Source organism: Sapajus apella, unplaced genomic scaffold (assembly GCF_009761245.1).
Source record: "Sapajus apella isolate SASKATOON/1434 unplaced genomic scaffold, GSC_monkey_1.0 scaffold52, whole genome shotgun sequence".
Taxonomy (NCBI): domain Eukaryota; kingdom Metazoa; phylum Chordata; class Mammalia; order Primates; family Cebidae; genus Sapajus; species Sapajus apella.
Genome location: NW_022436992.1, coordinates 11,305,956 through 11,332,899, shown reverse-complemented (window position 1 = coordinate 11,332,899; position 26,944 = coordinate 11,305,956). Strand labels below are relative to the sequence as shown.

At 45.6% G+C, this 26,944-nt stretch overlaps 1 protein-coding gene across 3 annotated transcripts in view; it reads right to left on the bottom strand.

Annotated features, from left to right (window-relative positions):
- Positions 1–15,758: 15,758 nt before the first annotated feature.
- ATOH8 (atonal bHLH transcription factor 8) overlaps positions 15,759–26,944 on the bottom strand; it is a 64,845-nt gene continuing 53,659 nt past the window's right edge. Inside the window, exon 3 of one of the 3 annotated variants that reach the window (XM_032243565.1) lies at positions 15,759–17,329. In XM_032243565.1, the coding sequence (XP_032099456.1) occupies positions 17,189–17,329 (141 nt within the window). In that variant the 3' untranslated portion in view covers positions 15,759–17,188. Of the gene's footprint in view, positions 17,330–19,490; positions 19,565–26,944 lie in introns of those variants that run through there. The other 2 variants (XR_004258305.1, XR_004258306.1) reach the window with 2 other exon arrangements.

Here is a 26,944-nt window from a genome sequence, read left to right as displayed (position 1 = left end):
TTTGGTCTGGGAAAGGCTTTTATCTCTCCTTCATATCTGAGGGATAGCAGGATAGTTTTGCTGAATACAATATTTTTGGATGGAGGATTTTCTTTTTTTCTGCACTTTGAAAATGTCTTCCTGTTCTTCCATGGCTATTGAGAAGTATGGTTTCTGTTGAGAAACCTTGCCAAATTGGTGCTACTTTACATGTAATTCTTTTCTCTTGCTGCTTTTTGGATGCTTTCTTTGTCCTTGACCTTTGACAGTTTGACCATTATATGCCTCAGGGTAGACTTACTTGGTTTGAATCTGTTTGGTGTTCTCTGATTTTCCTGTACCTGAATATTTATCTCTTTAGTTTTGGAAAGTTTTCTATTATTGTTTTTTTTTTTTTTTTTTTTTTGAATAAGTTTTCTACTCTTTGCTCTTGCTCAACTTTTTCTTTAACACTAGTAATTCTTAGATTTGGTCTTTTAAGGTAATTTTCTATGTCTTGTAGTCAATGTTCATTTCTTTTTCATTCTTTTTTCTTTTCTAAGGAAAAAAGCTAACCAGATCTTATCAACAACTTGATGTGTTGTAGGTGTTCCCTTGCTGTCTTCATCCCTCCAATAACATGTCTGTAAGGCACTGGCGGTGACTATTTCCATAAACTATGGGGTGCTCATCGGTTGTTGGACTCAGTAACTGAAATCACTTGTCAAACCTGTCCATTGCCTGGACTCCTTCTTTAGTGAATGATGACCTCTTGATTTCCAGTGATTTGCATAGCAGATAAGGCCTTAGTTATAACAGGGTAAAAAAGTGATGGTCACACTGCAGTCTAGGTTATTAAAGATTACTAGTTTTTTAAAGGTAGGCTCCCACGCTGTTCCCAAGGTTGGAGTGCAGTGGCACAGTCTTGGCTCACTGCAGCCTCTACCTCCTGGGCTCAAGCGATCCTCCTACCACAGCCTCCTGTGTAGCTAAAGCTACAGGTGTGCACCACCACACCCAGCTACTTTTTAATATTTTGTAGAGATGGGGTTCTCACTCTGTTTCTCAGGCTGGTCTTGAACTCCTAAACTCAAGTAATCCTCCTGGCTCAGCCTCCAAAGTGCTGGGGTTACAGGTGTGAGCCACCATGTCCAGCCTGTTAAAGATTTCTAAAACCAAGGATCACTTTGCATTCTAACCCTATCACTTTGGGATCTCGTTAGATATAAAAGGGATTGTAGAATTTGCCCTTTTACTGTCTCAAGAGAACCTTTTAGGCCAGCATTGTAGGAAGATTAAGCAATGGTGACATATTCTCCTCATCAGGTTTACAGCATTCAAGTGTGAGTTATTTTTTCATCCTTTTTTAGGACACTTTAGTAAGTCCACTGACAAAGAAGAAGAATCCCATGAGTCAACAGAATTTCCCTTAGAATGAAGTGAGCTTTTTTAGTACACTTGTATATACCAAGCAAGAACTGTGGGACAATGGGCCCTTTCCTTCATACACACATGGTGACAAAATACTTCCCTCAAAGGTCCCTATGTTTGCTGCCGATGGGATAAGTGCCCTTTTTCCAGGTACCAAATTTTCATACAAGGTACCCAGATGATGCACACTCAGCTCTCAGACTAGTGGATAGCAGATTCTAGTGCATCAGAGAGCACCTGAAAACACACCTCACTCCTTGCCCCTTCTCCTGGAAGGCGAAATACCTGGTCCAGCCTCCTGGCTCTATATTTTTCTCCTTTTACACTTTCCAAGGTCATTCTATGCATGGATTTGTATTTGTGAAGCAGGGTGTTTATCTGGGTTGGGGTAACCCTTGCCTACAACCAACACTCAATATAAAACCAAACTAAATTAGGAAGGAAGACTATTCATTAAACCACACACACAGGTTCTATTGACTAAAAATTATGTTCCTCACATAGTTTTTTGTTTGTTTGTTTTGTTTTTGTTTTTGTTTTGAGACAGAGTCTCTGTCACCCAGGCTGGAGTGTAGTGGTGTGATCTTGGCTCACTGCAACCTCTGCCTCCTCGGTGAGTGATTCTCCTGCCTCAGCCCCCTGAGTAGCTGGAACTATGGGTGTGCGCCACCACACCCAGCTAATTTTTTGTATTTTTAGTAGAGACAGGGTTTCACTGTGTTGGCCAGACTGGTCTCAAACTCCTGACCTCAAGTAATACACCAGCCTCAGCCTCCCAAAGTGCTAGGGATTACAGGTGTGAGCCACTTCACCCGGCCTGCTGAATATAGTTTAACTTTCATTATGCGAATGACTAGATTGGACTAATTTCCAATGTTAAATTTCAACCCGTTTAGCAGAGAAGAAAAGCATTGCATATTAGCATAATATTGTGCAACAAATCTGAAATTTACTTTGGGTTGCGATTTTTTAAAAACTGTGTTTTTCCAGAGAGTTGTTCAATAAAACATACAAGAAGGAAGAGAAGTACATAGATTTTCGTCTGTCTGGAAGAAGTGAGATCTCAAGCTTTGCACTGGTGTTAGGCTGCCGTCCAAGACTGGGCAGATGCTACTGTTATAGTCTTTGTGTAGCTGGAAATGTTACAAAATGTATTTTCAGAAAACAAACAACTATTCCATTGATACCTCATAGTAGCTGTGCACTAAGAATTTAAGTTCTAAAGAAGCAATATCTTTTCATTCCATCCCCTGTTATGTGGCTTATGTTTGACTTACTGAAGAAAATCAGTTCCAGTAAAAGACTGACATGCATGACAATGAGTTCATTTAAAATGTTAGGTTCCTCACATGAAATACCACCTTAAATTATCAAACAGTGGTATGACCTCAACCGATGACTAAAGACAAGGGCGTATGCACTGAGGGTCAGTTAAGGCTGATTAAGAACAGTAGTCCAAGCCATGTGCTGTGGCTCACGCCTGTAATCCCAGCACTTTGGAAGACAGAAGCAGACGGATTGCTTGAGGCCAGGAGTTCAAGACCAGCCTGGCCAACATGGTAAAACCCTGTCTCTACTAAAAATATAAAAATTAAGCCAGGCACGGTGGCTCATGCCTGTAATCCCAGAGGCCAACTTTAGTAGGCCAAGGTCGGTGGATCACGAGGTCAGTAGTTCGAGACCAGCCTGGCCAACATGGGGAAACCCTGTCTCTACTAAAGATATAAAAATTAGCCGGGCGTGGTAGTGGGCGCCTGTAGTCCCAGCTACTTGGGAGTCTGAGGCAGGAGAATCACTTGAACTTGGGAGGCAGAGGTTGCAGTGAGCCGAGATCACGCCCCTGCACTCCAGCCTGGGGGTGATAGAGCGAGACTCCTTCTCAAAAAAAAAAAAAAATTTGTCGGGGCATTGGCCAGGTGTGGTGTGTGTGCCTGTAATCGCCATTACTCAGGAGACTGAGGCATGAGAATTGCTTGAACCCAGGAGGCAGATGTTGCAGTGAGGAGAGATCCTGGGCAACAGAGTGAGACTCTGTCTCACAAAAAAAAAAAAAAAAAAAACCCCAAGAGCAGTAGTTAAATAAAAAAGTAGTTTTGCATTGACTGTTACTCATAACGTATCAAGATGTCCAATCAGGCTGGCTCATTTGAAGTGGGAAGAAACTTGACCATCAGCCCTAAAGCAATGAGTAATTCAAGTGTACCTCTGTAACTAAGTTACAAGCTTTTCAGTGAAAGAATTTCACTATTCCATCTCAAGGTGTTGCCTGTTGTAGGCATGAAATAAGTACATTTTGATTTTATTTGATCTCATATCTTTGGTGGAACTTAAAGATGAGCGGTGGATGGTCTAAGATTGAATATAATGAAGAGCTCTTGGGTCTGGAATCTGGGGTAAGGGAGTCTTATGCTAAGAGGAATGGAATATAGGTAACTGAAGCAATAAATGAACAGTTGCTTTTTTATATATGCAATTGTCCTAGTGATTTGAATGGTATTTTAAAATGTTTCAAAAGCCAGATGAGCCCATTTAATGTCTGTGTACATATCCGTACATTTTAGAAAAACAGCTTACTGCTGAAGTTTACAAAATAGGTGTGTACCCTATGTTTTCAGAGACCTGCCAAGGTATATCAAGGTGTGGGTTGGAGTTTCAGACTCTAATGGGGAAGTCCCTGAGTCAGAGGCTCTGTATTTTGTGTTCAAGGCAGTTGTCATGCGTTTATTACATGGAATTTGGAAACCAAGATAATATACCTCTATTGTGCTGCATATTTGTTTTTTGAAAAAATGTGGCCATCCATATATACTCAATAAAGGTTATTTTTAAAAGATTATAATTACTACAGATCTGATCATTTGAATTGTATGACCCTGTCTTTAAAATAATGGTGGACAAAAGACCTTTTGACTGCGGAATTTTGTTCTGGAGCTGCGTAAGCTTCCATTGTGATAGAATGAAAAGGGGGTGACCTTCAAACCCTTCACACACACACGCTGTCTTCATGTGTTCGGGTTGGTACAACAAAATATCATAGAGTGGGCGATGTATACACAACAGAAATGTATTTCTCCCTGTTCTGGAGTCTGGGAAGTTCAAGATCAAGGTGCAGTGCCTGGTGAGGTGCCACTTCCTGGTTCATAGATGGCCCTCTTTCTGCTGCGTCCTCCCATGGTAGGAGGGGCATTGGAGCTCTCTAGGGCCTCTTTTGTGATGTTAATCTCACTCATGAAGGTTCTACCTTTATGACCTAATCACCTCCCAAAGCCACCACCTCAAAACACCATCATACTGGGGATTAGATTTCAATACATGCATTTTGGGGGTCACAAACATTCAGACCATAGCACATACCGCTTCCAAGCTAATCAAACTATAGAATCCAGCCTAAACCAAGCGTCCTGCCCTCGAACAAAAGGTTGAGTAGAATATCACGTCAACGGCCTTCCCTTCCCCATCTTTTGCCGATGGTTCACCTCTATCACTTTCGTCTGCAAACTTGGCCTAAATTTAAGAACATAATGTGCACTGTGATCCCAGGTGGGGAGCTAAGGCGATGTCAGAAGGGACAGGCCTCCTGTCTTCTTGCTAAACTCTCCAGCCCTCCCAGCATGACCACTATTAGTCCCACAGAAGACAGACGAGGCGTGGAAAAACCACCTCGTTCAACCTCCTGCTTCACAGATGAGCAGCTCCTCTCGGGCTCACACACGCGGCAGGTGCAGCCTCGGTTCCTACACTGCCCAGTCAGCAGGCCAAGCATCCTGATATTGCCTTTGGACCCCCACACTCACTACTTTATATACTTATTCCTAGCGACCTAGTTTATGTTTTTAACACCTTTATACCAACACGTGTGGAGTCACTTTTAGAAGGGGCTCTCCTGATGACATCTATCTCAGACTGAAGCTACTTCAAAGTGTCTCCAGAATTTTCCTCAGTCCCCCTCCATAGAGAGCCAGTCCTGATTTTTTATCCCTCTCCCGTCTCTCTGCCCACTCCTCTCCCATGCAGGAACCAGTGACTTCCTGCACTGTTCATTGGTTTAACTTCCCCTCAACTAGAAAGAATCCTCTGTCTTCAGGAAATGGGCAAGTTTGAGCTGATGATTTTGAGGAGATTCTGGCTGAGGGCAAAGAGCCAGATTTGGAGACCACAGTCTTGTTCCTGTTTGTCAGAGTCAAAGCTTCCCACAGAAATAAAGGACTGCCTAATTTTTTCTTTTTCTTTTTTTTTTTTTTTTTTTTGAGACGAAGCCTTGCTCTGTTGCCCAGGCTGCAGTGCAATGGGGAATCTCGGCTCACTGCAACCTCCGCCTCCAGCGTTCAAGCGATTCTCCTGCCTCAGCCTTCTGAGTAGCTGGGATTACAGGGTCCACCACCATACCCAGCTAATTTTTAATTTTTTTTAGTGGGGACGGGCTTTCAGCATGTTGGCCAGGCTGATCTTGAACTCCTGACCTCAGGTGATCCACACACTTTGGCCTCCCAAAGTGCTGGGATTACAGGCATGAGCCACCATGGCTGGCCCCTGGACTGCCTAGTTTTTATTGTCCAATTTTGAATACTCCTGGAAAAAAGGATTTTAAATATTTGTAACGTTGAAATATCAAATAGGAAGACGTAAAGCTCATTTAGATCATTTTTTATTTCTTGAGACTTCCAGAAGTCTCCGTACATAAAAAGACAGGAGACTTCTTTTGTGTAGCAAACTTGCATTCATAGAGCCCCTCAGCTTTCCCGCTCATGCACTGGAAAGATTCAGGACCTCTATTACCACCCACTGATGCAACCTGCTGCAAGAGGGAAGGGAGAGAGAGACGTTTTGAAGAGTTTGTCCTATGGGCCAACAAGCGTCGTATCCGCAGGAATGGCATGGCTGGGTGCTTGTCACCCCTCAGCTACATGGGTCCCTCCATGTTCTCATTGTCTGGCTCAAGGATCTATTGGCCCCAATTCTGGTTGAGCTCTGACTGGGTCGGAACAAAGGCCCTGCTGAGACCTAACTACTGCAGATGCACTCCCACATTTTCCAAAACTTGGGACGGAAATCAAACTCAAAGATTGCTTTATTTTCCCACACACTAAAATATCCCCGGTTCTGGAATATGGAAGTGAGAGTGACAGAGGGTGTCCTTCTGTAGGACCCTCAGTCCTGGCACTCTGGCCGATCATTCAGGCAGACCATGCTGTTCTGAACACCATTTGTTCAAACTCCGAAACCAGTTGATGCTCCGCCTATCATTCCAGACACTCTTGGCTGTATCTTAGAACCCAGCAGGGCTGTCCTCGAGATATTGCCCTGTGGCTCCTGGCGCCAGCTCCTATCCTGCCCTGCCAGCATGGCCACCTTTAGTTCCCATGGCCTGCAGAGAGCCATGGCTGGGCGCTGATGACAGGCTGCACCTAACACGGACCCTGCCTACTGCTCTGGAGCTTCAGTCTGGAGGGAAAAGATGCTAAACAAGCAACATGACAAAGCTGGCGGGGAGGTCAAAGCAAAAGAGAGACACACCACAGCAGCCACCAGGGAAGTCCGGGGAAGTCGAAACTGAGATGAAATGCTAATTAGAGGGCGGAGAGGAGGGCAGGAGGAGTGTTCCAGACAAAACCAGGAGCTTTCATGAAGAATTGTTAAAGCAGGTCATGCTTTAACAACCAAATCACAAAGTGAGTGTAGGTTCAGGGTGTGGCTGCGATGAGGGAGATGAATGTGGGGGGAAAGAACACTTTTGAGCGCCTAGGGGATGTCATGGGGCAGGCGTGGCAGGCAGGGAGTGACTCACTTCAGCTTAAACTGAAAATCATGTGTCTGTGGGTGGAAGGAGAATGGGTTAGTGGGGAACCAGAAGCAGAGAATCCATGGGAAAGCCAAGGAAGATGATCTCACCGCGGGCAACACTGAAAAGCGGGTGGTGCTGGGGACCTGGGTGGGCTTGGTGGACCTCACGTCCCTCCAGGCTGCTTCCTGACTGGGTATTCCGCCAGGCACTTTTCTAGATCCCTTTGGGGTGGGTCAGGGGGTGATGGAGACAGAGCCTGGGATAGGAGCCAGGAGACGAGAGGCAGCCACACCTTTGCCACAATGTCCACATAATGCTTTCAGGAAAGTCATAGCCCCTTTCAGAGGCTCCACCTGTTAAACAGGGGCTTGGCGAGGCCCCAGCTCATTCATTCGTCTTTTTTTTATTGCATTTTAGGTTTGGGGTACATGTGAAGAACATGCAAGATTGTTGCATAGGCACACACGTGGCAGTGTGATCTGCTGCCTTCCTCCCCATCACCCACATCTAGCACTTCTCCCCACGCTATCTCTCCCCAACTCCTCTCCTCCCGCTGTCCCTCCCCTATTTCCCCCCAACAGACCCCAGGGTGTAGTGCTCCCCTCCCTGTGTCCATGTGTTCTCATTGTTCAACACCCGCCTATGAGTGAGAACATGAAATCACCGGAGCTAAGAGGAGCGGCTGTTAGAATGGTCCACTGCGCCACCTGGTGTCGTGAGGCCGCATGCACAGCGCTCAGCGCTGGGCAGCCAGGTGGCCCCCAGCGGGTCTGGCCCGTTCTTCTGCAGGGTCCCCGCAGCCAGTGGGCTCTGGCGCCTTCTTCAGCTGCTGGGGCACTTCTCTCCTCCCTGCGCGTTCTGGATTTTCTCCTCCTTCTGACCACTTCTCGAGCTCCCCTCTCCCACATCTCTGCCCCTGATGCTCTTTTCTCCACCCATTCTCTTCCTGAGATGGTCCACTCCTATGGTCCAATTACTGCCTTTAATATTGCCTTTTTATTTCCACACCCAGGACTGCAGCGGGACCTCCCCTCAAGTCCCCAGAGCCCCAGCCCATCATGTCCACATCCTTCAGGACATCACCTCCTCCCAGCCAGCCAGGACCTCAGATCCCAAAAGCTGACAATGCTGTGCATCGCCTCAGAGCTGACACAGCTCCTCCTCCGAAGAACTCAGGCTCCTCAACCTGATAAAGGACATCAGCAGTAGGTTTTCATTTGTCAATGATATCGCTTTGAGGCTAAAATAAAATACCTACATTTCTTAGGGCTTATCATTCTATATAGAAAGAGGAAATATCCCAATGAGTTTTTTCTTTGTTTTTCCCAAGAGATTCTAAGCCAAAAAAAATTGTAACTAATATCAATATGTCGTTATTGGAGCTAGTTAACTTTCTTTTTCTTACATTCTTTAAAGTTTTGAGTAGATAGCCACATTTGATAAGCAGGTTGGATGCTTCTGTTGCATAGGAGGTGGGTGTATCGTGCTATATAAAGACAGAATGAAAGGCCAGGCATGGTGGTTCATGCCTGTAATTCCAGCACTTTGGAAGGCCGAGGCGGGCAGATAACCTGAGGTCAGGAGTTCAAGACCAGCCTGACCAACATAGTGAATCCCCATCCCTACTAAAAATACAAAAATTAGCCAGGCGTGGTGGCAGATGCCTGTAATCCCAGCTACTTGGGAGACTGAGGCAGAAGAATCCCTTGAACCCAGGGGGCAGAGGTTGCAGTGAGCTGAGATGGTATCACTGCACTTCAGCCTGGGTGACAGAGCAAGACTCTGTCTCAAATAAGACAGAAGGAATTTAAATTTACCCAATTTGGCAATTTAAAAAAAAAACACAGACTGCATAAAACTTGGAGGTATGGAACCTTAGGACGCATTAAAGTTAATGTTTCATTTAGGCAATGTGCCTTTGTTTGACTGGTGTGTAAGTCCTTTTTATTCCCATACCCAGGTCTGCAGTGGGGCCTCCTCTCAAATCTCCAGAGCTCCAGTCCAGCATGTCCACATCCTTCAGGACATCACTGCCCAGCCAGCCAGGACTTCAGACTCTGAAAGCTGATGATGCTGTGCCTCACCTCAGAGCTGACACAGCTTCTCCTCTAAAGAACTCAGTCTCCTCAACCTGATAAAGGACATCTAGAAAAGGCCATGGCTAAGGGGTTTTCTCTCAATGCTGAAACACAAAATGCTTTCCCCAGAAGATCAGGAACAAGTCAAGGATGTCTGTTCACACAACTTCTGTTCAACATTGTACTACAGAAGCTAGCCAGCAACGAGGCAAGGAAATGAAGCAAAAGCCATCCATACTGGAAAGAAAGAAGTACAACGATCTTCATTTGCAGATAACATGATCTTATACATTGAAAATCTTAAGGAATTCACTAAAAATGATTAAACTAATAAATGAGTTCAGCAAGTTTACAAGGATATGTGATCAGTGTACAAGAATCAGTTGTATTTCTACACAGTAGCTATGAGCAAACCAAAAATGAAGTTAAGAAAACAATTCCAGTCTGGGCACAGTGGCTCACGCCTGTAATCCCAGCACTTTGGGAGGCTAAGGTGGGTGGATCACTTGAGGTCAGGAGTTCGAGACCAGCCTGGCCAACATGGTGAAACCCCTTCTCTACTAAAAATACAAAAAATTTGCCAGGCATGGTAGTGGGCACCTGCAATCCCAGCTACTCAGAAGGCTGAGGCAGGGGAATTGCTTGAACCCGGGAGTGGGAGGTTGCAGTGAGCTAAGATCACACCACTGCACTTCAGCCTGGGCAACAGAGCAAAACTTTGTCTTTAAAAACAAAATCCATTTACATCAGCATCAGAAAGGTTCTTATGAATATATTTAACAAAAGAAGTATAAAACTTATGCTCTGAAAGCTACAAAATATTGTTGAAAACTAAAAAAGATCTAAATGAATGGAAAGACATCCCATGTTCATAGATCAAAAAGCTTAACATTATTAAGATAGTAATGCTTCCAGATTACAAATTCAATGCAATTCCTATCAAAAGTTCAACTACAGCAATGGATAAGCTGCTTTTAAAGTGCATATGGAAATGAAAGAACACCCAAAGCTTAGATAATTTATGCTTCCCAATTTTGAAATCTGCTACAAAATGACAGTAAGCAAAACCATGTGGTACGAGGATAAGAACAGATCTATACACCAACAGAATGGAATTGAGAGCCCAGAAATTAACCCATATATTTATGGCCAGTTGATTTTCAGCAAGTGTGCCAACCTCTTTCAATGGAAAAAGAATAGTACCCTCAGCAAATGATGTGGGGACAACTGAATTTTCACATGCAAAAGAATGAAGTTGGATCCATATCTCACACTGTATACAAAAACTAACTCAAAATGGATCGATGACCTATAAACAAGAGCTATGTCACCTATGTCACAGAAGAAAACATAATGATAAATCTTTATGACTCTGGATTTGGCACTGCTTTCTTCGATATGAAACCAAAACCTTGAGCAACAAAAGAAAAAATAGATAAACTGGCCATCAGAATTTAAAACTTTGAGGCTTCAAAAGACACTATCAAAACAGTGAAAAGGCAACCCAAAGAATGGGAAAAAATATTTTGGAAATCATAAACATAATAAGGTTCTTGTATCTAGAATATACAAAGAACAATGACAACTCAAGAGTAAAAAGACAAATAGCCCAACTCAAAAATGAGCAAAGAATCTGAATAGATATTTCCTTAAAAATATATACAAATGGCCAATAAGCAGATAAAGAGGCCCTCAATGTTATTAGCCATAAGAGAAATACAAATCAAAACCATAATGAGATATTACTTCACGTCCACTAGGATAGCTTTAATTTAAAAATCAGATAATAAAAAAGTTGAAAAACATATGGAGAAACTGGAACCTTTGCACATTAGTGGTGGGAAGGTACAATGGTGTAGCCACTTTGAAAAACAGTCCGGAAGTTCCCCAAATGGTTATAGTGTTACCATATGACTCAATTCCAATCCTAGGCATATGCCCAAGAGAAATGAAAACACGTGTCCACACAAACACTTGTACATGAATGTTCATGGTGACGTTATTTATAACAGCCAAAAACATAGAAACCAACCCAAATGTCCACCACCTGATGAACAGATAAATAAAATGTGGTATATCCATACAACTGACTATTATTTGTCCACAAAAGGAATGAGGAACTGATATCACATAGATGTAGCTTGACAGCGTTACCCAAAGTAGAAAAGGGTCATATACCACATGATTCAATTTATATGAAACGTCTAGGATAGGCAAATCTATGGATACAAAAAAAAAAGATTAATGGTTACCTAGGGCTGGGGGAGATAGGGAAATTAGGGTAATAGCTAAGGGGTGTTGGGGTTTTTTGAGTAAGTGAAAATGTTCTATAATTAATTGCAGTGATGAATGCACAGTTCTGTGAATATACAAAATCCATTGAATTGTATCCTCCAAATGAATGCATTCTCTGGGATGTGAATTATAGCCCAATAAAGCTACTGAGGAATGTTGTTCAAGTTTTCTTCATCCTTTTGAAGACACTAAAACTGTTGGCTCTGTGGCCTCCTCAAAACCCAGGACATCTCTTTGTGGCCATTTGGCTGCTGCAGGTCAGGAATCAGTGATGTTGAACCTCCTTTGCGAAGCCAGCCTCCAGTTCCAGCTGAAGCCAACTTCCCTGACACGCACGCCACCTCACCCCACCCAGCATGGATCCGGCTGGCCTCTCTGCTGCTTGACTACTTCCAACAAGCATCTTGGAACCTCAAGATTACATGCAGGCAATACTCAGCTGCCACCTCACAACACATCACAGCTGCCAGGGAAGACACTGGAAATGTCTTCCAATCTAGTCAGCTGCTGCTGCTTACTGTGAGGATGGATGGACACTCCCCTGCAGACTCAAGGAAGTCCAAAAGTCAGTGAAGGTGACATCATCTCCTTGACCCAAAGAAGGGCTCCATGCAGCTACCTGCGTGGGCCCCTGCAAGGCCAGAGGGGAGACTCTGATGTTGCTTCAAGACCATCCTGTGAGACACATTTCCACTTCCCCACTTTCCTGGCTACAGAAATCTCCCCTATTACCAGGTGTGAGGATTAATACTAAGTGTCAACCTGATTGGAATGAGGGATGTAAAGTATTGATCCTGGATGTGTGTGTGACGGTGTTGCCAAAGGAGATTAGCCTTTGAGTCAGTGGGCTGGGAAAGGCAGACCCACCCTTAATCTGGTGGGCACAACCTAATCAGCTTCCATTGAATATAAAGCAGACAGAGAAATGTGGAAAGTCGAGACGGGCCGAGCCTCCCAGCCTCCACCTTTCTCCCATGGTGGATGCTTCCTAGCCTCAAACATCAGACTCCAAGTTCTTCAGTTTTAGGACTTGGACTGGCTCTCCTTGCTCTTCAGCTTGCAGACAGCCTATTGTGGGCCCTTGTGATCATGTAAGTTCATACTTAATAAACTCCTCTTTATAGATACATATATCTTATATGCATATATAAGATATATATCTTAACTAATAACATATATATATATATATCTTATTAGTTCTGTCCCTCTAAGAGAACCCTGACTAATACACCAGGCCTCCAAATGGTCACCAAGGATGGCTGGCTGCGCCCTGGAGACTGAGTCCTTATAACCTCAGAATTTCCTTCTTTACATGCCCTGGAGCCCAGCCACAGAGAGAGAGAGAAGTTTGCAATGGACGACGGACAGCTGTGCACAGAGAGGCTGACCTGCCCTGCCTGAAGTGAAACCACCAGCAGAAGCAGATTTGCCTGAAGCCAGTGGAGCTTAAACTCCAGGGCACTCACGGGTATGTGCCCTTTTCAATTCCATTATGATATGATGTCCTACTTTGTACGGTTTCTATTCTTTTACATTTGTTAAAATGTGTTTTATTGCCCAGAAGTGTTCTCTCTTGATGTCTTCATCTGCTCAGGCTGCTAAAACAAAATACCATACTCCAGGTGGCTTAAAAAACACAAATGTATTTTCTCACAGTTCTGGAGTCCAAGATCAAGGTTCCAGCCACATTGGTGTCTGGTGAGGGAGCTTCCTTTGGGTTGCAGCCAGCCACTTTCTTGCTTTGTGGTCACATGACCTCCTCTTTGTGCACCAGCTCGGGAATGTGGAGAGGGAGGGAGGAAGGGACAGAGAGACCACCGCAGAATGCAAGTGCTCTGGTGTCTCCTCTTATAAGGACATTAATAGCAACCGAGAGCCAAGAGCCGTGGCTCACACCTGTAATCCCAGCACTTTGGGAGGCCTAGAAAGGTGGTTCATCTGATCCCTGGTGTTCAAGATCAGCCTATAAAACATGGGGAAACCCTGTCTCTACAAAAACCACAAAAATTAGCTGGGCACCGTGGTGCATGCCTATAGTCCCAGCTTCTCGGGAGGCTGAGGTAGGAGAATCACTTGAGTTCCGGAGGCTGAGGTTGCAGTAAGCTGAGATTGCACCACTGTACTCCAGCCTGGGCAACATAGTAAAATCCGGTCTCAAAAGAAAAGAAAAAAAGACACCAATCCTGTTGGATGGGGTCACCACCCATAGGACCTCATTTAACTTTAATTATTTCCTTCAAGGCCCCATCTCCAAATACAGTCACATAGGGAGTAGGGCTTCAACCTATGAATTTCAGAGGGACACAAACATTCAATATCAAACACTTGCTGAATGTTTCATGTGAGCTTGTGTAGACTGTATATTCTTGCTGTTGTTAAATGAAGTATTCTATAAATGTCAATTTAATCCAGACAATTCATGAGGCTGTTCAGGTAAATGATGTAATTACTGATTTTCCATTTTCTGAATCTGTCAATTACTGATAGAGGGGTATTGGCCTCTCCAAATATAATAGTGGATTTGTCTATTTCTTCTTGCAGTTCTATCAAGTTTTGCCTCAGATAGTTTGACACTGCCTATATGTTAAAGATTGCCATGTTTTCTGAGAGAATTGATGCCTTTATCATTATGTATTCTTTCTCTCTGACAGCTTTCCTTGTTCTGAATCTTTTTTCCCTGAAAGTAACACAGTGGCTCTAGGTCTCTTGATTAGTGACAGCATAGTTTATCTTTCTCCATTCCTTTACTTTGAATCTCTCTGGGTCTTTTTATTTAAAGAAGATTGCTCTTAACGTATAGTTGGGGTCTTGCTTGGTTTTATCACTCTGACAGTCTCTTTTAGTTGGTATATTTAGACCATTCACGTTTAGTGATTGTCGATATAGTTACGCTGATATTCTACCATGTTTGTAGCTGTTTTTTATTTGTTGCACTTGTTCTTATTCCCTTCATTTTTTTGTTCCTACTTCCTTTAAAAAAAATTCTCTCTTTTTCTGCCTTGTCTGGCTTTAATTAAGCATTTTATGATTCCATTTTCTTTCTTCTCCTAACATATCAATTATATGTCTTCTTTACATTTTTTTCAAAGTTGTCCTAGAATTTTCCGTAATTTACAACTAATGTAAGTCCATGTATAACAAGACTATTCCCAGTTCCTCCCTCCTAGGTTTACAACACAGCTAGCATTCATTTCCCTTATCCGTATTCTGTAGTCACCCAACACATTGTTGCTAATATTACTCTGAACAAAGTAATAATCTATCAAAGTAATTAAGAATAAGAAAATTAAAAGATTTTATTTCACCACATTTATTCCTTTTTTTTTTTTTTGTCTGCTGTCAGCCAATCTAAACTTATCCCCTTTCTGACATTCTTTATTTCTTTAGATCCAAATTTCTGACCTATATCATTTTCCTTTTCTCTGACAATTTTATTTTGACATTTTTGGAAGGTAGGTCTAATGGCTACAGATACCCTTTGATGAGAACAAATCTTATTTCTCCTTCACTGTTGAAGAATAATTTCCTTAGCTACAGAATTTAATGGTTGTTTGTTTCTTTCAACACTTTAAATATTTTACCTCACTTTCAACAAGCATCTTGGAACCTCAAAATTGATGCATAAAATTAACCATTACAGGCTCTAATGGAAAAGAGTAAACAACATACAAGAACAGATGGGTAATATAAACCGAGAGATGAGAAATCTAGGAAAGAATCAAAAGGAAATGATAGAAATCAAAAACATGGCAGGATGTGAGGGTGATCTGGCTGTGACATCTGTGGCCCCCTTGATCACCAGGGTTGATTCAGCTGATCTGGCTGACTAGGTGAGTGTCCCCTTCCTCCTCCCTCCCCACTTCACATGGTCCCTCCTGAAGCTGTGGGCTTGGTTGAAGAGGACAACTCTCCCTAATAAAGGACTGTTCTTTGGTAATGGGCATATGAGTAACTGCACTCCCTTTGGGAGGTGACTAGGTCATATCAGTGGAGCTCTGCTGGTTGGGGTTCATGCCCTTTTAAAAGATGCCCCCAGACAGCTAGCTTGTTCCTTCTACCAAATGAGAACACAGCAAGAAGGCATTGTCTCTGAACCAGCCAGCGAGGCCCTCACCAGACACTGAATCTGCAGTGCCTTGATCCTGGACTTCACAGCCTCCAGAACTGTGAGAAATAAATATCTGCTGTTTATAAGCCACCTAGTCTATGGTATTTTGTTAGAGCAACCTGAACAGACTAAGACACATTGCAACTCTCAAATCTTCCCAGCAACATAGTGAGATAGGTATCATTTCCACTTTACAGGTGAGGCAATAGAGCTCAGAGAGTTGGCATCACTTGCTGAAGATCACACAGATGCTAAGCCATGGAGCAGGGATTTGAATCAGTGCTGTCCCTTCATGTCATGCAACTGTGCACAGACATTCCCTGACCTGACCTGAGATTAGGACTATCGACTAGGACCCACCTCAGAAGCTCAAGCAGGCCCTGGTCAGGGCATTGGCGATGCGGAAATCCGGAAACCACTGGAAGGGGACATCCAGTCACAGGCCTTGACCATGCAGCAATTGGAACAGGCAATCTAAAGAGACCCTGTTACTTCTAAAGAGATCCGAGTGTCCCAAGCCAGAAGGTTGTTAGACCCAGGCTGGCGTTTGCTGCTGGAGCTCCAGTGTGAGTATTCAGATGGTCACTTAAGAATTCTGAACTTCCATGGTAAATGTAATGTTATGTGTCTTTTACCACTATAAAAAAAAATCCTGACTGTCGTTGGAGCATTGTTGAGAAATAGCAAAAAAACTGGAAATTACCTAAATGTTCAACAATAATAGCCAACAGTCATTGGGTTCTTGCTATGTGCCAGGGAATATTCTAAGCACTTTATGTACATTATTTAGTAACATCCTAAAATAAGGCAGGAACTATTATTATATCCATTTTGCCAATGAGAAAACTGAGGCAGGCACAGGGAGGTTAGGCTATTACCCCAAGGTCACACAGCTAATGAGTGGCAGACAGGCTTCGTAGGCTGACTCCAGAAGCTGTTACGTGAGACAGTTTCAGTTGTTTCCATATTTTATTGTAGTTTGCATCTTAATTTTTTTCTTAAATTTCCCCAGTTGGAACTGTTTAAATTTTTGTCTTTTATAAAGTGAAGGAAATCCAGTTACAGAATAATAAATGTAGTGTCATCGGGGTGGGGGACATGGCTACTTTGTAGTGCAATCTTACAGTACTTAGAACATGACATAGCTATGCTCTATGACCAAGCAATTTCACTCCTGGGTACATACTTTTTTCCCGGGGAATTCTCACACAAGTCTAAAAAGACATGTTTAAGACTATTTATCACTGGGCGGCAATATTTATGCCCCTCCTAGGGGAGGGGAGGTACAATGTAGCCGACACGTGCTCCATGGCATATGCAGCAGTGAGAAGCAACCAACCTGGTGTCTACAGTGCAAGATGGACCTGTCTTAAAATCAAAGAGCTGAGCACAACAAGCAAACAAGAAAATGAGATCTGTATCAGGCAGCGCCCAATCAGCAGAGTGGAAACGACGGCAAACATTTTAAACAGAGGGAATCCAACACAAAGCCTTAGCGACAGAGGTGCTAGAATTGCTGTTAGAAGATAAGTCTACCTACAAATTTCTACCCACAGGAAGCAAAACGGAAAACAGTATTACCAGGGGCCCATACTCACCAGCTGCTGCTGCTGCCACTGCTGTCTCGCTGCTTGGGAGAAGTGCTGCCAGATGTCCCCTCCCCACTATTAGCAGCACCTAACAGGCAGACAGACAAGAAAGTGTCAGAATATAGTTTTCAGGCTTCCAATACCAGCAATGGAGAGGATGGCAGAGACAGTGAGTGAAAGACAACAGACATGACCCAGTGCAGGCCACCAAATAGTGACCATGCCACCATGTTTAAGCTTCCATATGACAACACTGACTACAACCCACGCTTCTGCCTAGCAGGACACAGCCATTACCCACACAGATGAAGACACACTCATCCTCTTCACAAAAAATTAGACACCAAATTAGACACTCTCTGTTACCAAAAAACTATACTGTAATGCTAAATGTCACCAACTTTTAAAATGTAAACGATTGGGAGAAAGACAGTGAGGGAAAATGGTGAATGTCTTTCACGAGGAAGAAAATGATGCATAGCTCTCACAGTTCACATCTGTAACTGGTCATACGTGGATATCAGACTTTCTGTGTTTGTAAGGACACAAACATGCGTTGGTACTTTGGGGTTCAAATCTAGGCAGCCAGGATCTGCCCACGTCTTCTGTTGAGCACTAGAGAGGCTGAGCAGGTGGGAGTGCTGACCAGATAGCATTCACTGGAGTATGTTAGGGAAGTGTTAGCCCTTCTCCAGGGACCTCAGCTGCAGACCGTGGAAACCAAGACCCAAACATCCTCTGACACTGTGGTTAAGAATGCAGCCTCCGGAGTCAAAGAGCCAAGCTCAAGTTCAACCTGCATCACTTCCTAGACGCTTGGCCTTGAGCAAGTTACTAACCTCCCAGAGCTTCTCATCTGTAATGGAAGATAAAATGAGACCTTAACGTAGAAACCTATACAAACATTAGCTATTCGTATTGCTGTCTGTCATTGTGAATTGTTTTGCTTTTTGCTTTAATGTCTGAGGGCAGTCCAGAAAGGACCACTTATAGTTGCTTGGGTTTTAAATTAATGTTCTTTCATTAAAGTGAAATAACCTAGTTATCCTTAGCTGTTACATTCAGACTACAAATCTTATTACTCTGTTTATAAAAGGGGCAAAATAAAAACAATGGTCTTCAATTTTCTTTGATTAATGAGCTATTAACTCAACTTGAAGATACTCAGCTCCCTTAATAATCATTTGTACATTTAATTAATTAAATTCTCTTAAACACTGTGAACTGCATTATAAATGTAATATATTACATTTCTTCTGTAAGCATTTCAGTTACCTAACAAAGCAAATTTATGGCTTTCACAAGCAAAATATCTTCAAATAACAAATTCTTGTAAATCTAAGAAATGAAATGTTATTAAAATAGCAAAGCATCAGTTTTCTTTGAAATCCTAATAATATTCACAACAATGGGGTGAATTTTTTCCCTTTACAACTTAAATCACAAGTCTAAATTCTTTTAAAAAATTGTTTTAATTTTAGATTCAGGGAGTACATGTACTTTTTTGTTACATGGGTATTACACGCATAATAGTGGAGACTGGGCTTCTAGTGTACCCATCATCCAAATATTGAACATTATACGCAATAGGTAATTCTTCAACCTTTCTTCCCTCTCCCCCTCCTATCCAGACCCCTCCCCATTTCTGGGGTCCCCAGTGTCTATTATCTCCATCTTTACATCCATGTGTACCCATTGGTCAGCTCCTACTTACAAGTGGGAACATGAGGTTTTTGATTTTCTGCCCCTGAGTTAGTTCACTTAGGATAATGGCCTCTAGCTCCATCCATGTTGCTGCAAAGGACATGATTTCATTCTTTTTTTATGGCTGCATAGTATTTCATGGGATATACAAACTACATTTTCTTTATCCAATCTACAGTTGATGGACATTTAGGTTGGTTCCATGACAAGTCTAAATTCTAGTACATATTTAAAACTGGAGGCAACAGGCTAATCTGTCGGTCTTCAATATGTTAGATTATTGGAGTATTTTAAAGAAACAAACGTATGCAGATTACTTCTAAACTTAACATGAAAGGAAAGCTTTGCTTCTAAAGGCTTACCTTATTTCACTATCTTCACGTTTAAACTTAAACTCAAGGTTTCCCAGGTTGGAAAAGGGCTCTCGAAGCAGCCAGTGCACCATCTCCAGCAGGACAAGGGTGCCACCCTTGTGTAACTGGTGACACTGGGCTGGCAGTTTTACAGCCACAAGTGCTTTTTTTTTTTTTTTTTTTTTTTTTTGGAGCTTAGTGTCTTCAAGTTGTGTTAATAGCCCATGAATCAGAGAAAATTGAAGGGTCACTGTTTTTATTTTGCCCTATTTATAAATAGAGTAAAAAGATTTACAAATCTCTTGGTTAGAGATTCAAAATTGACAACTGGAGATCTGGTTGCTGCAGAATGCAAAGGGCCACAGTTGGACCTACCAGGCTCTTTTTATAGTTGTGATGACAACAGGGGTCCCCAAGTTTATTCTTCTCAGATAGGACCGGCTTTGCAACCCAGGCTCCTGGGCATTGAGCTCCTTCCTCAATTTTCCATAACCTCCTTTTTACTTTCACTGCTTTAGGTGGGGAGTGGCATGCGACACTCCTCATTACCAACCCCTTGCCCCAGGTTTCTGCAAATGGATCCAACCAAACTACTCACTGTCTGAGCCGTGTCCTGTTGCTTTCCATTGCAGCATGAAGGGCACTCCAAGGACGCAGCACTTTCCCACGGGCACGTGTGGCTGCCCAACACAGAGTTTAGAGGGGCAGGAGCTTTTCCTGAGATAATCATATGCTTTTTGTTCTTGACATAGTTTCCTTCCCTGTTCAGCCTACCTTTCCTGCTTTTATTTTCTAGGATCTGGAGCAATTTAAGGGGATTAGGCTGGGGGGTGGGGAGGGGAGGAAGAGGTTTGAGGAAAGTTTTGGGATTTGGGAGAGCTCCATGGCTGTGAGCAGCAGTGCCTGCTGAGGTGGAGGTGGGGGGCAAGACCTCAGGTGGCATGGCCAAGCTGTATGAGGTCTCAGCTCCCAGGCTGCCAATCTGGGCAAGGAGGCAGCACAGCCCCCCTGAGGCTTGGACATGATGCTCTCACAGTGGCCCTGACCCCCTGAAGATTTAAACACTACTCCCTCACGCCCATTTTCTGGCATCATCTTAGACCCCTGGCCCTTTCACAGACCTAGGGAGGAGGAGCACCCACTCCCACCTCCAAAAGCAAGTCAGAATGAAGTTTTCTGCAGCCCAGGCAGAGGCGGAGTCAGATCTAATTTGATTTTAATAAAATAAAGAAGGATACTGTTTCCAGCAACCCTGAGTCCTGTTATATTTTGCATAAAATGATTCTGTCTAGGCTAGAAGAAAGAGCATTTCAGGATGGGTCTGGCTCCGTCATTCAATAGCTACAGGGCCCTGAGCAACTTTCGGCACTCCTCCTAGCATGTTTTCTTATTTGTAAAATGGGAATGAGTTTCCCATCTGCCAGGATCCTTCCTGCTCCCGAGCCCTGGCTGCTTTGAGGGTCCCCGTGAGTGGAGGCTGTGGAGGTGCTGCCCATGCCGGGGTGTGAGGATCACCCTCCTGTGCCAAGCAGCAGCCGAAGCCAGCCCATCCTGGCCAGCAGAGGGCACTGCCACACCATGCAGACTGTTCCTGCTGGAAGTCCACCAGCTCTCCGGGCCGTACCCAGCAGCACAAGCACGTGGTGGCCAGTGTGCATTCTCCCCTGTTCACTGGAGCCGTCCAGGTGCCCTGACTCTTGGTCTGCCAATTTTTAGGCACAAATAACGTGCCCCCGGGTCCTCTGGTCCCCTTAGGCTCCTTACTCGTAGATCCTCAGCTGCGTTGGCACCGTGCCCTTCTGGAAGCCCCTGGGGTGGCTCACTTGTGACCCCAAAGCAGTCTGCACCCATATGGCACCACTGCAGCTCTGCCAGATGTCTGGGTTATCCCAGATGGCACCCCAGACTCCCAGCAGCCTCCACCTGTACATGCATCCCTCCCCCAAGCATCAAAGGTGTGAAGTGGTTGGGGCCAGGAATACCCCCCATTCTAAGGGGCGGGGAGACTCAGCTACAAGTTCTGCGGAGGCCAGACCAGGGGAAGCCAGCCTTTCTATCATCAATTCCTCCCTTCTTACTGCTGCCCCAGATCACTGGCTCATCCTGTCACCCCTCAAGCCTAGCTCCCCACAGCTATGACTCCCACTTAAACCAATGCTTCACCTCCCACAGAGTGCCAGGCGCTCTCATACCTCTCTTGTCTCTCAATCCCAAAGTAAGATATAAACGATCACCTCCATGGGGAAACTGAGCCTCGAAGGAAGGTTAAGCGACTTGCCCAAGACCTCGGGGAACTGCAGTGTCAGGACCCACACCCAGATCTCTGGATTCCAAGGGCCATGTTATTTCCATGATACTTGTGCCTCTTGGGTGTGGGCACTGGGGGTTTGGGCTGTTTGGGGGAATCAGGATGGCAGCTCTTGCTGCCCAGCAGAGGTGTGGGAGATCTGCTATGTGATCTCAGGCCTGGCATGGCCCATGCTGAGGTTGGAGTCATGTAGCTCATGGGCAGGCCTGCAGCCCCGCTGATCCCAGAATGGAAATCCTTTGCAGGCTGCTGGTACAGGGCAGCCCAGCCAGAGGCTCACACGCCTGAGAGGTCTCTGCTGTTACCTGAGACAGCACGGGCTTCTAGAAGGCCCTGATGAGAGAACAATTAAGAGGGTTACAAGGGGAGGGGTGGGCAGGGGAGCCACACCCCCACCTGCTAGGCAGCAGATGTCAGGAACACAGAGGGATGCCCACATTGTCTCCTGCCTCCTTATACAAATTTTCTGGGGCTTCTCTTTTTCCTTCATACAAGTCACCAGTGAGGACAATGTCACCAATCACTCAACATTTACCACCAGTGAAAATTCATTTCCACAAATGGGAGACCCTGCTCTGCACAAGAGACTGGACCAGACCTGTAGGGTTTTGGTGTTTTTTGGTTTTGTTTTTTGAGATGGAGTCTTGCTCTGTTGCCCAGGCTGGAGTGCAGTGGCACGATCTCAGCTCACTGCAACCTCTGCCTCCCAGGAAGCAATTCTCATGCCTCAGCCTCCTGAATGGCTGGGACTACAGGTGCATGCCACCATGCCTGGATAATTTTTGTATTTTTAGTAGAGACAGGGTTTCACCATGTTGGCCACGCTGGTCTCAAACTCCTGACCTCAGGTGATCCACCCACCTCGGCCTCCCAGAGTGCTGGGATTACAGGCATGAGCCACCATACCTGGCCTCAGATCTGTAGGGTTTTGATGAGGGACGAGAATGAGAGAGAGAAACACATCACACACTAGCGTGACCCAAGTCAAAGAGAAGGGAGGCTAAAGGCACTGGTTGGGAGTGGAAGTGTTGCAGCTCAAAGGAGCCAGCCTCACTGGAGGGGTGGCCAGGGAGTGGCCTGATGCACAGGCAGGCGGCCAGCAAGCTTGGGGTGGGGGAAAGGCTGAGCCAAGGCCGAAGGTAGGAGGGGGCAGCTTGGGCTCTTGGTGGGCCAAGCTGGGAAGTGCTTGAGAGCACTTGGCAGGGCTGGAACTTGGACAGTGGGATGAGGCCCAGGTGTGGGGACTTGGTGCCAGGCTGAGGATGCCATGGGCACATAGTTCACCAGCAGCTCTGGCCACCAGCTCCTCCTCTGTTACAGTTCAGTGTGGCAAAGCATCTGCACTGTGAAATGATGGCGTGGGTTCAATTGTTCATTTGTTCAGTTGACTGGCCAGCCAGTCGCCAGCTCTGTGACCTTGGGTAGGTAATCAATTGACCTAGTTTCTGCCGTTAAAACGGGGTTAAAGTATAACCCCATGGGCCTGCTGTGGGGATTAAATGAGTTGATTTTAGGCAGCACTTAGCATGTGCCAGGCTCAACATGGCACTATCACTATTAATCCATGTAAGTACTAACAGCTACCTTTTAGGGAGCACCTACTATGTGCCAGGCTTTGAGCTAGTTCCTCATCTATACCATGTCTTTAACCTCCAAGGTAACTTACCACGATCATGCCCATTTTACAGATGAGGGAATAGAGGCCCTTGACCACAGTCCCCCCGCTGCCAAGTGGAGAGCCGGGTTCCCACCCAGGCCTGCCTAACTCCCAAGCCCAGGCTCTGAGGAGCCAGCATCGATAGCTGTGTCTTTCTGCAAGGGAAGGGGCCTGGGCCATGCAGACTGTGTGGTTTAGGGACCACAGGGATTTCTGAACCCAGCTTTGGGCGCATGTGTGCCTGGCACGTGGGGCAGGAGAAAAGCTCTGTTCTTCCCGCCGCGCCCCAGCTCACCCTCTCCGCAGACCTTCCTGGCGCCCAGACCCAGGAGTCTTGGTTTTAGGCGACACATCGTGATGCCTGTTAAAAGCACAGCAGGGGAAAGGAGCCCTTAAACAGTCCAAATGTGTCCCTTGCCGCGCCTGATTCTCCCGGAGCCCCGGCGCGCCCAGACAGAAGTTGTGTACACAGGATTTTAGTATTTCCTCTCCGGCTCCAGCCCCAATTTGAGGGCCTGTAAAAGCTTGAATGGCGTCCAGTGCGGCGTGGTTTGCCTAAGCTCGGCTCCCGGCGCTGAGTCAAAGCAGCCCACACAGGGACCAGGGCGCCTGCTGGGGGGAGAGGCGAGGGGCGCCTGCTCTGGGGGTGCGGGACGTCTGCGGGGGCGGCGGGAGGCCGGGGCGTCCACACCCACGTCCAGGCCCAGCCGGCCGCCTTCCAGCCGCCGGGGCTAGCCCCGCGGCCGCTGAGCAAACCTGAAGTCCCGGGGTACACTAGCGGCGGGAGGCAGGCGAGGGCGGATTGCATGACCCCCTTCCTCCCGCTGCGCCTGGGAACCTCTCCCACTTCATTGGGGTGGGGACTCGGGGGAGCTCCCTGTGGCTGGGCGGCTGCTCCAGATGTCTTCTCTGAGGCTAAGAGGCTCTTCTAGTCCCTGAGTTTTAAACATGCCCCCAGCACTCCTCTCCCTCCCAGGAATCACCCAGTCCAGTGCCCAGACTGACCTGCTGCCTGAGTCTAGGTACTCACCCTCTCTGTGTCTCGGCTCCCTCATTTGTAAAACAGGGCGGGCTTGGGCTCCATCTCTGGCCCCTGTCACACCCAGCACCTTGGAGTCTAAGAAGATAGGAAGCCACCTGGGCTGCAAATAAGCTGCTTGTGCTCTCTGGAGGGGACAAAAGTTGCTGGGGGTGGGAGGTTCTTCTCCAGGTGCTGTGACATCATGACACCCACAACCAGCCAGTAAGGGGGGGAGCGGGTTTCAGGGCGCAGCAGTTCTAGGAGCAAGTGGCCGGGTGTGAGGGTGACAGCTGGGAAAGCTCTGAACCCCTCACTCCCAGGAGTCTGGAGTCCCTGGCACCCTGAGCACAGTGGCCTCTTGTCCACACAACCCATGGGTCAGACAGGGCCCGGGCCTGGCACCTGAGGAGTCACGGTAGGCACACTCAGCCATGCTCCACAGCTCTGCTCTGCAATTCCCAGATCCAAACGCTCGGAAAAGCAGCCATGTATGTGTGTGAGAGCACGTGTGTAATGTCTAGGGCTACATCTGACCTGAACAGAACTCATTTGGTGACTTGAAGTGACACGAGAGAAATTTAGTTTGTCTTTATCTCACTCCCTGGGAGTATTTATACCTTACATTTGTGAATATTAATTACATTAATATGAATGTGTTTGATGACAGGGTCTGCCTCATATCCTTTTCGGGGAGGAGGAGTTACATAATAAACACTATAACCTGATACAACTTTTCTAACCCACCTTAAAAAAAATGCACGACTTCCTGGCCCCAAGGGTTTCTGATAAAAAGCTGTGGACCAGTGAAAACCATAAAAGTGACAGAGGCAGAGAAATGGCAGTGGCAGTGACTCAGGTGGTTCTTCATGCATTCCAGGCAATGACACTCTGGAGGATGGGATCTGCTGGCCCCTCAGCCCATCGGGGACATGTCAGAGGACTAAGAGTAGTTTAGGGCTTCAAATATATGAGTGCTATGACCCCCAAAGCACATTTTTTTTAATGGATGGCTGAGACACAGTCTCAGTCTGTTGCCCAGGCTAGAGTGCAGCGGCACAATTATGGCTCACTGCAGCCTCAAGTTCCTGTGCTCAAGCAGTCCTCCCACTTCAGCCTCCTGAGGAGCTGGGATGGGCACACACCACTATGTTCAGCTAATTTTTGTATTTTTTGGTAGAGAAGGGGTCTCACTATGTTGCTCAGGCTGGTCTCGAACTCCTGAGCTCAAGTGATCCACCTGCCTCTGCCTCCCAAAGTGCTGGGATTACAGGTGTGAGCCACTGTGCTCAGCCAGAATTCTTTTGGTCTCATTGTGTAGTCATTACAGATTCATAGAAAGGTGCAATCCACCTGCCTCAGCCTCCCAAAGTGCTGGGATTACATGTGTGAGCCAGCTCCCCCAGCAAGATGGCATTTCTTCTGCCATAGGAACTCCTGGCACGTGGCACAAATTCTGACATTCTGCCTTCTGGACCTGACCCCGTGAAGCCCACTGCATTTCCCCACTCCCATTCCAGGCCTCTGCCTCAGTGGGTCCCAGTTCATCCCTGTCCATCCCAGGGGGCCCTCCTAAATAGAGCCAGGCCCTAGGTGGAGGCAGTGGTCAGTGCTAAGCAGAGTGGGACGCAAGCACCATCACTGAGTTCCTGCTGACCCTTCTGAGCTGCGCTGACACAGGGGCCCTGACACACATATAAAAGTGCATGTATATCTGGTGAAATCTGGAACCATTCTAAGGGCTGTACCAAGTTTCCTGGTTTTGATATGGTCCTATGGTAACCTAGAAAGACATTGGGAGAGTCTGGGTCAAGGGTGCATAAGACCTCCCTGTACATTTGCAGCTCTCTGTCCCTTTACCCCTCACCAGGCACCACCCCCCCCCATGACTTCACCTCCTTCACTCCACTTCCACCATGGGCTGAAATGCTTGCTCCCTCCTTTGCACACTTTCTGCATACCTTTGGTACAGCAAGCGGCACAATACTTATCATTAATTGTTTATGAATCTTTTCCTTCCAGAGATCGTGCACTCTGAGGACAGGAGTCAGTTCTTACTCTATTTGTATGTGTGTCAGCTTCTAGCACAGCCAGTACCCAAAAAAAAAAAAAAAAACGAAAAAAACAGAGCAAAACAAAACAAAAAAACAGCCTGCTGAATAAATGAAAGGTGCCTTGGTTGTGTGTTGAATATTAACCTTGAGCTTCCTCTTTGGACTCTACATGGGGTTGCTCTTCAGGTAACCTGTGAAGCTCCCCACTGTAAAGAAAGGGCTTGCTCAGTTTCCTATTAGGCATTAATTATTGAACAACTACTATGCACTTGTATCAGTTAGTTATGACAGCATTCTTGCTGTGTAAAAACTGTTTTTTTAAAAACCCCAGTGGCTGATGACCATGATCATTTGTTTCTTCCTTGTCTGAGGGTTAGCTGGAGGTATTACAAGGTGTTATTATTACAAGCCCCACTTTTCAGATGAGAAAACCAGAGGTGCAGAAAGATAGAGTAACAGTCCAGTTTTGTGCAGTTGAAAAGCAGCAGAGCCAGAATTAAAACCTAGGAGGCCGGGCTCGAGATGGATTCTGAACCATTATGTTGCACTGCTTCTCCACCTTGGAGAGCATCCCATCTCTGGGCATGAATGACTTACTCATTTTTTTTT